The sequence below is a fragment of the Mesoplodon densirostris genome, chromosome 15, assembly GCF_025265405.1.
Source record: "Mesoplodon densirostris isolate mMesDen1 chromosome 15, mMesDen1 primary haplotype, whole genome shotgun sequence".
Classification (NCBI taxonomy): Eukaryota; Metazoa; Chordata; class Mammalia; order Artiodactyla; family Ziphiidae; genus Mesoplodon; species Mesoplodon densirostris.
In genome coordinates, this window is record NC_082675.1 from 71,222,794 (window position 1) to 71,238,074 (window position 15,281).

Sequence of the window (15,281 nt, forward strand, 5' to 3'; positions counted from 1 at the left end):
ACTGGACGTTTCCTAAAGAACTGGTTGGGTTTAGTCATTTGGACACTGTGAATCACAAAACTAATCATAATTTTCTCGTTGGGTTGGCTGCTAGAAAATTTAAAATTGAATCAGTGGTCCACTGTGAGCACGTGTACACATTTTGTGGGCCAGCCTCATTATATTACCTGTTCTTGTATCTCCTTGGCCTTCTCACCTAATCTATTTCCAGTTAAAGGATTATGCTACTTTTATGTAGTTTTTGTAAATGATCTTACATTTTCTTAGAACTCAGGGTACATAAATACATAATTGCAAAGGGTACGAAGAACATGAGGATGGCCATATTTGCACAATCCCAGAACATAACCCTTTCAAGTCTTTATAAATTGTACGTATTATCAGGGATTAATGCATTATGCTGTTTATAGGAATGAAAATTCCAGAAGAAATAAAAAGAACTAGATACTGAGAGACAAAATGAATGCAATAAAAGTGGCAACTGAAACTATGTTGCCTGTACCAGATGCTGCTACTTCTGGGCACACTACTCATAGCCAGGCATTGGGCATATGAATAACCCCATATGGAATTCCCACTTGAGAGAGAAGATAGTGAGATTGGTGGCATCCTGGAGCTTCTTTGAAGCTTTGAAAATATCATACTAGAGTCTACAAGGACTCAGGTTTCCTGCTATTTAGGATTTGATGTTTCTTTGGACCTTTATGGTGGCCATTACTAAATGTGAGTCCCCAGTGGAAGAGAGGGAAACTGATGATCACAACCATAAGAATAGGAGATGCCAGGTCCTTACCTTTCCCAGGCCAGACCAAGGTGAAAGAATAAACAAGACGTAGGTATAGCTCTGTTCACATTTCAACCAAAACTCAGGAATATGTATTATTATTGCCAGTCAAAATCTTCCCCATTGTTGTTTTCAGTGGTAGCACTAACTGGGCGGGGGATGGGGGGGGTTAAGACAGCCCTCAAAACTACCAAAGATAAGTGTACAATGTAAGTAACAACAGTATGCTTTGACATGCAACCACATCTTCAAGATACCCTGTTTCTTCCTCTAAGGAATGTACCATCCCTAAGCAGCTTCTACAGGTATGCTGAAGCCAACACACTACTTGTCTTTACAAAGCTCAAATGTGTTCCCCAAGGGATAACTCTAAAACAGGCCTGTGTGTTTGTCTGTGACATCACAGGGCAGAGAGAGAAGTTGGAAAACTGCCTTCTGCTTGTAGCCACACAGGGGACTGAGGAAACCAGTCAGAGAAAAGGTCTCTGGAGTTTCCAGAAATAAGAGAAAAAAAAGTCAAGTCTCCTCTATAGAAGAACAAGCCCAGGCTTTGCTACGGCAATACTAGAGCCCAAACTCCCAGCCCTACAACTTCTGGAAAGCTGAGTGATCTTGACAAGTCATGTAACCAATTAGAAGCTCTGTTTCCTTCCTGGAAGGTCGATGGAAAGATTAAATTAGATAAGGTACCTCAGGTTATTTATAAACTGAAAGGCACTGTGCATGTGTCAGCTAGTACTGGTGGTGGTAGAAATATGGGTCAACCTTGTTTTTAAAAAAGATGCTTCTGACTAACCTTTTTACTCCCATTAACAGTAATTGTGAGTTTCTGCTGTATAACAAAGTGAATCAGCTATACATATACATACACACCATTGTAAAGCAATTATACTCCAATAAAGATGTTAAAAAAAAAAGTAATTGTGAGGATTAGCTTAACATAATGGTACATACATATCCATATGCAAGAAGAAACTCTTTTTCTTCTGAATTATAAAAACTTAAAAGTTATCATCCTCAGAGATGTTTTCTAATATTAGAAATGCCAAGTTACAACATATTGAATTTTTTATCTCTTTATCAGAATTGTAGAATGAAACTCACTGCAACTCAAGAAAGTCATGGCACCTATCAAACTATCTATGTTTAAGGGAAACTAAATCACCCATAGCCCCCTGCTCAGGGAAGAAGCCCTAGGCTATTCTTTGAGTAAGGGGAGACCACCCACAAGGATGGGAGGGGACGCCTGCCAAAGGCTATTGGTTGGATGTCAATGCAGGGGTTGGTCAAGATGATCTATCTGTCCAATACAGGAAGTAGTATTAGGCCAGTCAGACTCTTTCCTCTGGAATCTGAAAGGAAAATGCAGAGAATACAAACCAGCTGGTGAAAAATGGTGGGAAAAGGTAATGAATCATCCAGGAAGAACAAAGAACAAGAAAAGAGTGAAACTGCATAAACACGCATCACTAAGTGGATCAGCAAAATAATCTGGTTTTTCAAATCACATTAGGTGCTAAAGTGTTGTCCTCCTGTTTTCCCATGAGTACATCTTCTTTATGGCCATATCTATTCAGTCTTAACCTAACAGAAATCCTACTTATGGTAGCTTAACCAAGTCTCTATTGCTTTAACTAAAAGAATCTGACTCATACTGATTTCATTTTCTTGTCACTTAGCAAAGTGAATACCTCTACACATGGCTCAAAATAACAAGTAAAATAAATAATTGTGATACCTACAATTTATGAAAACTGCACAAGCCAGGATGTTCAAAACCTTTCTGGAAACACAGAAGCTCCATTTTCCTCAAGATATTTCTAAAACCTCCTCAAGAGTTTTTTGAGAATTCTTTATCCTGACTGCTCATATATAGTAGAACTGAAAGAATAGATCAGTTTGGTTTTTAAAACCATTACATTTTTGGCTCAAAGACTGACAAAACCTCTATTATCAATAAAAAATCATGTTTTAAAGAATAAATCAAACTCATTGTCTGGACTCTTAATGCAAGGCACAGTGTACCAGCTGTAGTTGTGCTGCATGGAAAAGCTCTCTTTAGGGAAAAAAAAAAAGAGGTAAGCCAAAAATTTACTTAGAGTTAAATTATGAGTATATACACGTAATTCCAAAGACTTATGGATATTTTCCATAGTATTTCCTTTATTCTCTACAGAGATGTACTGTGCTATGAAACTCAGAAATCCACCTTCTGGGGCTATATGCGTGTTCACAGGGAAGCATATGAGGAAATTAATATCAGTGGTATCCCAGTGTGTTTCAAATATGTTGGTACAATTGCCAGGGTCAGCCCAGTTCTGGACTTTGGCTTATGAGGTCCAATGAAGAGAAAGAGAGATAATGGGAAAGGAAAAGGAGATAGGAAAAAATCAAAAGACCAAGAGAAAGTGATGTCTGAGCATATGTTATTCAATAAATGAGAAGAAGAATGTGTACATTTTGAGATTCATAATAGTGCCTAGAGCAACAGCTCTAGATGGATGAACTAAGATCTTGAAATAGATTTGACTTTGAATGTTATATCAGAATATATAATGATTGTGGTAGGCTTAGAATTAAAAGAAAAGAAAAAAAGAAAGGAAAGGAAAAGAAAAGAAAAGAAAAAGTTCATGAAATTTCATATGATATGAGTTATTCTATGATATTCCAGAGAATTTTTCTAACAGAAGCTGAGTAGTCAAGCCATTCGATATCCATAAACCCATAAATCCATCCCTACCCCAGCACACAAGGACCAGGACTGCTTGTGGATTACGAGTATTTGTAAGTAAGTTCCAAGAACTAAGGATGATTTTCACAGTATTTTCTTCATTCTCTACAAAGTTGGGAGCATGACAAAACTATCTTACTATTCCACTTGCGGGCTAGCTAATTTAAGGCCAGATGTAGCAGAGATCCATCAACAAAATCATAAGCATCAGGGGAATGGAGACCTCAACAGCATCCTCTTCAGCACCAAGGGTAAACAGGGAGGGGACAGACTCATTCACTCTTCAAAAGGATTAACGAGCCACCACACACATATACACACACCAGTTTCCCTGTACCCCCAGTGACCTCTGCCCTGTCCAGATTCCCCAGTGGGTAGGGAGGGAGAGGCACATGGCTGTTAATGCTAGAAAATCTCCCTTCCTTCTGCACTTTCAGGCTTCCTTTCCCTTGGGGGATAGTTGCTTTCTATTCACTGGTCAGTGGACTGGAAGAGAGGAAAGATACCAGGAACTGCTTTTACTTAGGAGATTTGCAAACCTTTTAGCATACGTAGCGTTGGATTTGAGATGCAGCAGCTTGTTTTCCAAAGACAGTTTTTTTTCTAGCAGTGTCCTCTTTTCCTAGGAGAAAATAAAATACAATTTTTGCTCATTTGTTTTCCTTTATTTCTCTCTCTCTCTCTCTCTGTCTTTCTCTCTCTCATTCTCTTTTCTATGTGCGTGTGTGTTCAGCAAGGAATTCTTGCAAACTGTTCGCAAAAGATGTTTCTTGTAATACTAGAAACATGTTTTGAGCTAAAGAACTAATTTCATATGGACCTGTTACAACCCACCCCAGTGAAGTCCAGGGCAGGCATTCTCCAGCATGGTTTACAAGTGTAGCAGGGAAGAGCCAAATCTGACTCCATGTTGGATCTGTTTCTTTTACTTTAACCTTTGCTTCCCATTGCTTTGGTTCACTGAAAGGATACTGTCTCTACGTAACGGCCTGCCTCGGGGAGCCCTGCCCCTGTGCTTGACTGTTAAACCAAAGTGCCTTTGTTCAGGGAAACATCCAGACCCTGTTCCACCCGTGGATGGCTGCAAGAAAGAAGAAATTAACACATCCCCTCCCCGAGGCTGGCCATTCCAGGTGATATTTGCAAAACTATGGCCTTTTTACTTTACTTCCTCATCTCCTCCCCCTCTGTGCTATAAAAGAAACTGGCATCCAAACCCCGATGAGATGGTTATTTTGAGACTTTAGTCCGCCATCTTCTCCATCTGCCGGCTTTGCCTCAACACCTCGTCTCCGATTTATTAGCCTGTCGTGCGGCGAGCAGAGCGGTTTTGGACTCGGTAACATAAGTCGCTCAAGGACAGGTCAAGACTAGTTGTCTTCACTGCCCTCGTTTGTCTGGAGAGGTTCGCTTTGGCCTCTCCCCCAGTCCACTGCTCAGTCAAACTTCTTTTCTGTCTCCCCATCCCGCCCTAAATGCTAACTGCCTGCCCATCTCTCTCTAGACACTGGCTCTCCCATCATTCCACCTGCTTCTCCTCCGGTAGTTTGAGTTGTTGGTATCCAAGGGTATTATTGCACTTGTCTTGATACCTACCTGCTTACATGGCATCTGTCAGAGGTAGAAAAGTAGTAAATGTATATTTAGTGAAGGATCAAGGCCATAAGTGATAAAGTCACTTCCTAATTAGGATATAACAGAAATGTTGACATTGTGAAAGAATCCCTAAAGAAATGCCTTATTGTCATCATTAAACCAAACTCTCTCCATCCAACAGGAAAATAGACAAGTCCATGAAAAACCAAGCTGGGATGATTGTGTTCTTTTTTATATCTGATGGAAATAGATGTTTTGACAGTATTTACAATGCTGTTTAAAATCATTCCTTCGGTAGTATTTATATGGGTAAAATACAAGACAGCGCCATTATAGCAAAAACCTCAGAATGTCTTTGGACATGGACAGGACTGGTTCTGAAACTTGGTGACTGTGTTAACTTTTGCCAAGGTTTTAACCCCTCTAGACCTTATCACTGTTAAGAAAAAATAGCCAAAACTTGTAAATCAAAATATATTATTTTAATGTCATATTGGGTCATTGTTTAATAACCTGACACAAGGGTTTTTTAATTCTCTTGGAGAATTTCTTTGTGTGTGACTTTATTATTTATTATTTGATTAGAGCCCTGACTTTGTGAAGTTGCATGATAATTTGTGGGTTTCTGCCTGGTAGAAAAGGTAATCCCAAAGGTTATGGTTTATTGCCTTAAAGAATATTAACTACCTTTGTATCTAACCTAGGAATCCTATTCTATATTCCTTTTTTCAAAATGCACGTAAATAGACAATTTCAAAAAATATTTTATTTAAACCAGCTTTACAATCTTACTGGTTCCCTCATTAATTAATGAGTTGACTAAAACATCTGACATGTATTCATTCTATATTTGTTTGAGTCATGTTTTGACTTTTTGTTTGTTTGTTTTTGTGGTACACGGGCCTCTCACTGTTGTGGCCTCTCCTGTTGCGGAGCACAGGCTATGGACGTGCAGGCTCAGCGGCCATGGCTCACGGGCCTAGCCGCTCCGCGGCATGTGGGATCTTCCCGGACCAGGGCACGAACCCACGTCCCCTGCATTGGCAGGCAGACTCTCAACCACTGCGCCACCAGGGAAGCCCTGTTTTTGACTTTTTGAACATCCCTAAGATGGGGATAATACTATCTATATTGAAATGTTGGGATGATTGGAGATGTATGAGAAAGGTCTACATGCTTCTCTGAAACATATTAGGACCTCAATATATAATAATTTGAAGGTACGAAATACTTCTTATCTTATGTGCTCTGTTATTTTTTAAATTTATACTTTTTCAAAAATTTCCTGTAGCATTCTTGTCACATGTATTAGATATTATTCTGCTATTGTGTAGCCTTAGTTGATCTGAGGGATCAAGATACTCTTTGCAAGCTTCTTATGACACTTGGGTCATCAAAGAAACACATCGCTGATAATATATTTTGAATTTATAGGAGGCAAAATGGTGTTTAACAAACATTCTTTCTAATGGACTTACTCTCAATTCATGAATCTTTTATCACCAGGGTTCAAGGAGACCAGACAGCTGGACAAGTAAACCTTCTGCCTTGGTCAAGCCTCCAGTATTTAGCTTGGACTCTTTTTTTAATTTAATTTTTATTTTATATTGGAGTATAGTTGATTTACAATGTTGTGTTAGTTTCAGGTGTACAGCAAAGTGGTTCATGTACACATACATGTATACCCATTCCTTTTCATATTCTTTCCTATATAGGTTATTACAGAATATAGAGTAGAGTTCCCCGTGCTCTACAGTAGGTCCCTGTAGCTTGGACTCTTAATGCTCCTTCTCTGACAGCACGGAAAATCACACTACATCAGCTAGCACTTCTCAGGGACAGTGTGTTCTGGGAAGGGAAAGGCGTTCACAGCACCACCGAGTGGGCAATCCACTCTTGCCAAAACCACACCTCTGAAGAGCGTAAGAGTTCCCTCACCTTATTGATCAAGGTGGAGTGGACACCAACTTAAATCATTGCCATATGTTAACATCTAAATGATTGAGGAACCAATGGTGTCCTTTTTATCCCACATCAGAGAAGATGTGGGCATAATGGAAAGGATTGTGAACTGCTAATTGGAGGACTGTGGAATAGTCCCTCATTCGCACTGTCCTCGTTTATAAAATGATGATGAGGAATTAGGTGGTCTCAAAAGAGCCTTTGAGCTCTAAAATTCTAATAGAGCTAAATCAATGACACTGGGAAAAAAATATGATGCAACAGAAGTGCACTGCCAGCCAAAGGAACATATGCCATATTAAAATGCTCTTATTGGGCGGTTTTGCTGGCTTATCACTGTGTTTATGGAATTCATTCTCACTGCATTCCTGATTAAAGTGGGACAGATGGTGAAGGTTTTAAGTAATGCGTTCATTACCAGACCTCATACCACTAATGGCTATTTACCAGAGCAGTGACTTGTGCAAGTGAGTAGAAAATGAATCCTTCTCCAGGGGGTACCCACCACCAGGGCAGTATTTATCAACCTTTGTTGTGGATGTTTATTTTTAATTTTCATTTCCTTTTTGAACTCATGGCCTTTTCTTATTAATACAAAGGTCTCAGTACCCCCTCCTCTCATTCCAATACACACTTCCCTCCTGAGAAACCCTTCATCACAGCCTTTATCCTCAGTATCTCCTTAGACCAAGATGTTACCAAGCTTTGCTTCTTATAGTTTTATTTATTTGCATGATCATTTTACAAATGTAATGTATCTTTAAACTAAATATGTTTTAAAAATAAAAATAAAACTCCTCCACATTTTCCTTCCACTGCATCCCCACCTACCTCCACCTCCCAGAAATTCCAAAAGACTCCACTCTAGGAAGTCACTGAACTAGAATGTTCTGGAAGGTTCCTGCATGGCCTTGCTGAACCATGGGCATTCTGTCCACTTACTACGTCACAGAGCTCCTAGAGACAGCTCTCCACTATGGGTCAATATCAAGACAAATGCTAGGCCATCACTTCTCAAAAATGTCTGCCAGTCTCTAAGCCACTTAACCTTATTCTGGGGTCCATCCCTACCTTCAGTTGGATGTCAGCTTCCCTAAGGACCCCTGGAAGAATGAATGAAAGGAGATCTGGGCAGTTCCTTGAGTCTCACACAACCCAGATATATTACACTGCATTCTCCACAAAGAGACTATATCTGGTTCATTCACAAATAGATATCTAGCTTGGAGCTCTGCCTGGTACACAGTAGGAGCTCAAATATTTGTTGAATAAATAGTCCAGTGACTATACCCCGGAATTCTGAGATGAACTCACATCCAGTACAGATTTCCTGGAGTTTCTAGAAGATAGAAATTACATTACACTATTTTTTTGGTTAATTTTCAGGGGCTGACAGCTGACCAGTAAACATGACCCAGTGTTACTGGGTTTGAGGTGATCGCAAATCTAAAATTAAATGTCAAGCTGTCAAGTAGTTTGATTAAACAACCCTATTTGCATTCCAGAATTGTCTTCCTTTCCGAAATGCAAAGGTTCCTTGTGCTATCTTAGTTTGCTAAACTATTTATTACAGGATAAATATTCTAACATTGCAAAGTATTCATCCAAATGTTACAGTTTGTCCAAAACATCATAATTATAAACTGTTACATGAGGGCAAATCAGCTACTTGAGGACATTCTAGCCCTGTGATTTTGGCTAAAGTAAAACATTCAGCATCACCCACCGTACAACACAGATGTAGCTGTATATTATTATTATTAGATTCAGTTAAGGTTGGGCTTATTTAATTTTTGTGATTTCCTCATAGGACCTTCATTAAGATCACAAATTCAGCCAAACTCACAGTGTTATAAATTAAATTCTTGGGAAATATGTAAAAAATTAATCAAGGTTTCTCAGGCAAATATCTTGAATGTTGAAATGTGATGCTTTTGAAGTGACATTTCTGAAATAGCCTCAATATAAGGAGACTCATAAAAAAAAGTAAGACTGAGAAGACTGGAGGAAAATCAGGGAATTCATGTAATAAATATTAAAATGTACTGGGCAGTATTTACTAGAAATTAAAGTCTGTATTCTTATCTACTCCAACTCAGTTTCAAAGATGCCAGTTTTCTATTGGTTTGTTTTACTATTTAAAAATATTGCTTGGTTTATCTGAATTCTAAATTCTAAGGCATGCAAAACGAAATTTATGTGCTCACCTTTTGTGTGTATTTGGAGGGGCAGTTACTTAAAGGAACACTGCATGAAACTTTTAATCATTTTTGTTCTATTATTACTCTTCCCTAAATTTGGCTGAGCCGTGCGGCGTGCCCCCTGCACTGGGAGCGTGGAGTCTTAACCACTGGACTGCCAGGGAAGTCCCAAGAATGTCTTTTCTTAATTGTGAACTATACCTGTCCTAGGGCAGCCATAGGTTTTTATAAATCTAAAGGGGACTTGGGTGGCCAAAAATAAACACTTCACTGACTCCAATACATAAAAATGCTACAATTACAGGGATTCGCTATATTATTGCTAGCAGTAGGTAGACTTTGTGATCTTTTCCATTATTTCTATTCATAGCCTCACATGTTTCCCCTTTCTAAGCCATACATTTAAGAGAAAAAAAAAAGTGACAGATAATGATTCGACTACAGTGTTTGTAAAGAGATAAATCAGTAACTACAATATACATCATATTAAATGTGTAAGGGAAGAAATGAACATTACTGAGTACATCCTAAGATCTTAGGAGTTGCAAAGAGCACTTTCACTTAATGTTATTTATTTTCATATTATCTTCTTTAATTCTCACCCTAACCCTGTCAGGAAGAAATCCCTTTAATTCTCCAGAGGCCTACCTTTTGCATTCTCTGTACAAGATTCTCCAGTTCTGTGATTTGATTATGTTTTTCTTCAAGCTTTTCAGCAATTTGATTCAGATTTTCAACATGTTGCTTCAATTTCTGTTCTTTTTCAAGTGTGTTAACCTTTTGTCAGAAAAACAGTTATCAGACTGTTGTTTTCATTAAACCTATACAGCTATTATCTCCCTCTAAAATTTTCTGAGTTGCCAAAAAACTTTAATAATTCACACTTGTTTAGAATTACTTCCTTGAATTCAGTCTTTCTTCAAAATAAACCTGATGGACTACAGCAACACTAAATCAATGGAGAATTAATGACATATAAATATTATTTCTAGAATGTTGACATTTGCTACCATAAAGCATACTCTGTGAACTGGTATGAGAAAGAGAGACAAAAATTTAAGAAAAGCAAAACTTTTGACTTTTTCTCAACAAAGCTTATCTAGAACAAAAATAAAATCTTATACATTCAAGTAAAAAGTGTTTTCTTTTTAACCAGAAAGTGTCATAAAAGCAGAATAATTATCCCCACTGTGTCAGGGCTTTATCTCCTAGGCGTATAGCAGGAGTTATACTAAAAGACATAGGAGAGAAGTCTTCAGCGGGCAGCCCATAGGCCACACTTGGGAGTGTTTCAACTGACTTGTAACTGACATGCGCACCCACATCTGCTTGTGTGTTTAATAGAACTCAAGATTTTACGGTTAGAAAAAAAAAAGTGTCTTGACTTCCCTTGAATATACCAGGTGGGCATTCCTGCCCAGACACTCCCTTTGCTGGGACATGGGCACTCCCGTCCACACACACCTGCTCACTCTTTCACGTAGGTACTTTATCTGCACCCTGCATGCCTAGGAGTTTGTGACCATCATCACCCCAACCTGAAGCTTGAGGGAGTGTCGCCTATGCAGTGGATTCCTACTGGGCTTCCCTGGGGACCCTCCTAGGGCCTGAGCTGGCAGAGACCCAGGCGCCCTACCCACGCCTGAATGAGCTTCCCTGTTTTGAGTTTTGGCAAACACACACATACACACGTTTCCCTCTTCCAGTCCTAGAATACATTCTCCAGATAAAGTTTTACTGGCCCTAGGACACATATTTCAGATTCAAAAACAAACAAAGTGTAGGTGTGTGTCTATGATATAGAGACACCCATATACACACACATATATATTTGTATGATTTTATATTTTAATTTATATATTAAATATAATTTTATATGAAATATATATATGTACATATACATACATGGTTTTGATCATTTACTCTGAAGAATGTATTCCAGGACCAAAAAAATTTTGAAACCATTTATGTAGCCCAACTCTTTCATTTTAGAGTCAAGTCAGAGAGACAGAGTGATTCAAACTGGGTCACCTAGTTAGTCAAAGGCAGAACCAGAAGAGAAGCCACTGGCCAGTGTCATGAGGCCAGCCCTGATTTCTAGGATGGGTGACAGGGCTCTGGGCAAGGGGGGCATAATATCTGGGTACCAGCCTAAGGGGTGGGGGGAGATCAGGGCAGAAGACGGGCAGCCTGCCTTTCCAGGGACTTGCCAAGTCACATGGCCATTGCTTGTTTCACATCTAACTCCTTCCCAAAAGAGAGACTTGAACAGCTTGGAGGTTAGTCCACCAGTATGCAAGCTGCTAGCTCGGTACCTGGAGTAAGTGTCTACTGTCCTCATGCTTCTTTCTAACTTCTTTAGACTGTGTTTGATAGTTTTCAAATAATCTCTGGGCCACATTTCTCAGAGTCACTGCTCCTGCTTCTCTGGAGGCTTCGAGCTAGAAACAAAAGGTCACTGTGCATGTTTTGACTTTTACAATAAAAAGGGTTAAAGACAGAACAGTTTGATGGGCAACCAAAAACACAGAGGCTGTAACCGTACCATTTGCACCTTCATAGACAATGGGTAAGAGGAAAGATGCTGTTATCTGGTAAGAAGAAAACATAAAATGAGAACCCCCTATTTATTGGGGCTGTCATGCAGGTGATTTGCACTGGCCAGGCCAAAGAGAACTCTATGAACATCAGTGCCCTGCATATATAGACCACACCTCTGCAAAGTGTTCCCCAGTGCCCCATCAGCTTATACACGTATTTGCAAGCGTTTTCGTATCATTGGCCACAACAGTACTAAAAGACATATTTCCTGAAGTAGAAGGAGGACAAGATTGAAGTATTAGGGGCAATATCGACAAAGTGTCACGAAGCTTTCAAAGATTTAACCTAAAGAAATAATCAAGGGTGGCTGCAAAGATCTACCTACTAAATCACTGTAGGACTGTATATTAAATAAGCCAAAAAAGGAAAATATAAGGCACCCAACAATAGATTAGCTAAATAAAACAATGAGACTTTTGACTGAGTGCTCTAATTAATATGCAATTTTTTTTTTTTTTTTTTTTTTTTTTTTTTGCGGTATGCGGGCCTCTCACTGCTGTGGCCTCTCCCGTTGCGGAGCACAGGCTCCGGATGCGCAGGCCCAACGGCCATGGCTCACGGGCCCAGCCGCTCCGCGGCATATGGGATCCTCCCAGACCGGGGCACGAACCCGTATCCCCTGCATCGGCAGGCGGACTCTCAACCACTGCGCCACCAGGGAGGCCCAATATGCAATTTTTAATATCTAATTATTACATATATAAAGACTTTTAAATTTTACTGTAGTAAAAACACTTAACATGAGACCTGCCCCATTGACAGATTTTTAAGTGTACAGTACAGTATTAAATATAGGCACAATACTTTACAGTGAATCTCTAGAACTTATTCGTCTTGTACAACTGAAACTATACCCATTGAACTTTTGTAAAATCTTTTTAATAATAAAAATCGCCTTCAAAATAAAACAGTGAGGGCTTCCCTGGTGGCGCAGTGGTTGAGAGTCCGCCTGCCGATGCAGGGGATACGGGTTCGTGCCCCGGTCTGGGAGGATCCCACATGCCGCGGAGCGGCTGGGCCCGTGAGCCATGGCCGCTGAGCCTGCGCATCCGAAGCCTGTGCTCTGCAAGGGGAGTGGCCACAACAGTGAGAGGCCCGCGTACCGCAAAAAAAAAATAAAATAAAATAAAACAGTGAGATTTAATTGATCAAATATAAAAGTGCTTCTCTAAGTATGTGAGCACATGTGTGAATTTATGGATGTGTGTGGATGTCTATCTAATTTCACAGATCCACAAATCTATCCTATTGGCACAAAGTACAAAATTAGAAATTTCTCCTACTGCTCATACCTTGATTTTCAACACTTCATTCTCTTTGTTCATTTCTAAGAGCTGTAGGTCTTTTCCTTTTATCCTTTCCATGAGCAGATCCAAACTGCAGCAAGAGGGATCCATTTCAGAGTCAAAGCCATTTTGAACGTGTCGACAGTGCTGAAAAGAACAAACAAGAAAATCATTCACCTGACTTTTCCTTTTCTCTACTAACTTTGATAACAGTAATTATCACTCAGTATTACATATGTCAAGGAAGATTCAGATCAACACAAATAAATCTTTTGAATCTCAAATATCAATGGGAAGTTCCAGATGAAACGCAGCTGGCCTCTGTATTTGCTCAAATTTGAATAGATTCTTATATTAAAAGGAAGGTAGAAGTACATCTTTCATGCCTTTTATATTCCCTACAGTTTAAAATATACTATTAAGACCTTTTAAGGAGATTAAATGATATCCATAAAGCCAGTTGTTTGTGTTTTTTTGTCTAACTTGTCTGCTGACCTTCTGTAGTTTGAGATGGCCGAGGCAGACATACTGGCAGCACAATTCATCTGCATTCCCAGGAAGCTATTCCTATTAGGGTCTCCAAAAATCTCCCCATTGTTATAGCCAATGGTCAATAACTAGCCCTCAATTTACTTAACCCACAGACACCATTTGACACAGCGGTCCCTCCTCACTTTCTGAAACCCATTTTTTTCCTTGTCTTCAGTAGCTCCATTCTCTCCTGTTGATCCCCCTAATTCACTAGCCTCACTTCTCAGCCTCCTGTGATGGATTCTTCTTCTTCCCAACATCTAAATAGCATAAATCTCAGGACTAAATGCTTAGATTTTCTCTCCTTTCTATCCACACTGATATGTTTGGTGATCTCCTCCAGTTTCAGAACTTTAAATACCATCCTTACTCCCCAAATCTCTACCCCATAGCCTGGACCTTCTATATCAGACTTCTACCCTCAACTCTAGAATCAGATATCCAACCTCCATCAGAAACCTCCACTCTGATAGGCAGCTCAACATAGTCAGAACTGAATGTTTGATCTTTCTTATCATTCACAAACATTAACCTTTTTTTCAGTTTCAGAGCACTTAAGAAAATAATTGGAGTGAGTTGTGTTAGTGTAGGAGCTGAGGATGTGTTATACATCTTACGCTATGTTCTAGTGTTCTCTGTGGCCATCCTGCAGAGTGGATAACACTGACATTGATGAGATGCATGTGGCTCAGGTGAGGTCTAACCTGGCATAATCCAGACAAGGCTAAGTGCACATTGATTGACCTTAAGAATAAAAGGCTGGTCACAGGGGAAGGGGTGTATTTAAGCTTATTGACTGATCACGCAGCCTAATGGCTTCAACTGGGTGTCCATTGGTGTGGCCCAGGTGAACCTAAAAGCTTGTACCTTTGTCTGTTATTGGAACATGTTGCTGCCATGTATCCCGGCTGAGCCAATATCTTCCCATACAATTTAGATAAGTAAGCCAAGTTTAAAATATTCAAGTAAGACCTGGCCATTCCAATCTGATCCTCCTAATGACATCTGTAGTTAAATATACATATGCCCATTAACATCTTTAGATACCAAGAAAATATTTAATACTCATCATTCAAAGAATAATTTAATAATATCAAAAAGTTATTTAAAGGAAGTCTATATGGCTTTATGTTCATTTACTGAAGGAATAAAAGTGGTACATTTTGATAAATTCATTACCTTTGCATCTTGTTTGTGATTTGTACTATTATGTCTTACATCATCTTTAAATATTTGATTTCGGATCTTTTCCAGAGTAGTTCGAATCTAAAAGAAAAGAAAAATATTTTTTTCAAAGGCATTTAATACCAAATACTTTTTTTTTCTATACCAGTTACAGGGTACCAAATTTATCTAGAAAGTATTACATATATGTCAATCTCAGATTTAAATAACTGCCATCAACCTAACTTGTATTTAGGCCATTATTGTTTAGATTGCAGAAAATGAGCATTTGGTCTTTACAACTGTTTCTTAGGCAAACCTAAAATATAACCCAAATGAATATTATACCACAAAATAATTACTATTTAGTAATTAGTATTTAATACTAGTTAGTTCTGTTTTTTTCTATATAGTAATTTAGTACT

The 15,281-nt window shown here is 39.0% G+C and overlaps 1 protein-coding gene across 6 annotated transcripts in view; it reads right to left on the minus strand.

Annotated features, from left to right (window-relative positions):
- CCDC68 (coiled-coil domain containing 68) overlaps positions 1 to 15,281 on the minus strand; it is a 51,257-nt gene that overhangs the window by 17,770 nt on the left and 18,206 nt on the right. For all 6 annotated transcript variants that reach the window (XM_060118731.1, XM_060118734.1, XM_060118735.1 and 3 more), the window contains 5 exons: positions 14,872 to 14,958; positions 13,168 to 13,308; positions 11,590 to 11,715; positions 9,923 to 10,051; positions 4,055 to 4,137 (listed from right to left, as the gene is read on the minus strand). In XM_060118731.1, the coding sequence (XP_059974714.1) occupies positions 4,055 to 4,137; positions 9,923 to 10,051; positions 11,590 to 11,715; positions 13,168 to 13,308; positions 14,872 to 14,958 (566 nt within the window). The remainder of the gene's footprint in view (positions 1 to 4,054; positions 4,138 to 9,922; positions 10,052 to 11,589; positions 11,716 to 13,167; positions 13,309 to 14,871; positions 14,959 to 15,281) is intronic.